Source organism: Loa loa (assembly GCF_000183805.2).
Source record: "Loa loa unplaced genomic scaffold supercont3.2810, whole genome shotgun sequence".
NCBI lineage: Eukaryota > Metazoa > Nematoda > Chromadorea > Rhabditida > Onchocercidae > Loa > Loa loa.
The window spans coordinates 589-1,212 of record NW_018110988.1 but is presented as its reverse complement, the minus strand read 5'-3'; the positions used below and the strand labels follow the sequence as shown (position 1 = coordinate 1,212).

Below are 624 nucleotides of genomic sequence, written 5' to 3'. Positions count from 1 at the left end.
TTGGCACTTGAGAGAAACCCCTGAGATAAAGTTCAAGAAGCTGTAAGAATGGGTTAGCAGTAGTCGGTGGAGCTGAAGTAGTTTGATTTCTTCCTGTGCCAAATCCAGAAAAACTGAATGTCTGTATTCCGTTGGCATTGTTGTTCAGCGACTTAAATATAAAATAAATTTTTATTAAAAAAGTTTTGATGCTTAAATGAACAATAATGCTTACAATATGTGACACTTTAAGGTTTGAAACTTACGTTTTCGCGTCCGAAATTGCGAACGAACGATTGAAGAGTTAGTACAGTTACTCGTGCATTCGTTTCAGTAATTGATAATATTGTACTGAAAGTGAAAGAAAATATTAACAGATATGTAAACTGAATGACTAATATGATAACAGCAAATACTTTAACTTACATTACTGTCAATACAATCAAATATTTAGTGATAACGAATGATAGCATAATAAGCAATCCAAAATTCCTGCAAATACGATTGGCAGTGTACAATTGGTAGTATTACAATAGGGCTCATGTCTTCATTGCATTCTATTTGAAGGAAATATTTGTAGATGCCGGAAAATATGTCTGCTCAATTGATTTATTGACTAGTTAAAAACTGAACTTTACTTGTAAT

The 624-nt window shown here is 32.4% G+C and overlaps 1 protein-coding gene across 1 annotated transcript; it reads right to left on the bottom strand.

The window, feature by feature from the left end:
* Nucleotides 1-7: 7 nt before the first annotated feature.
* Nucleotides 8-330, bottom strand: LOAG_19190 (hypothetical protein; the record flags this gene model as incomplete). Its single annotated transcript, XM_020451843.1, has 2 exons — nt 8-151; nt 246-330. Coding segments are annotated over 2 exons (229 nt in total), but the record flags the coding sequence as incomplete, so codon positions are not given.
* Nucleotides 331-624: the final 294 nt, after the last annotated feature.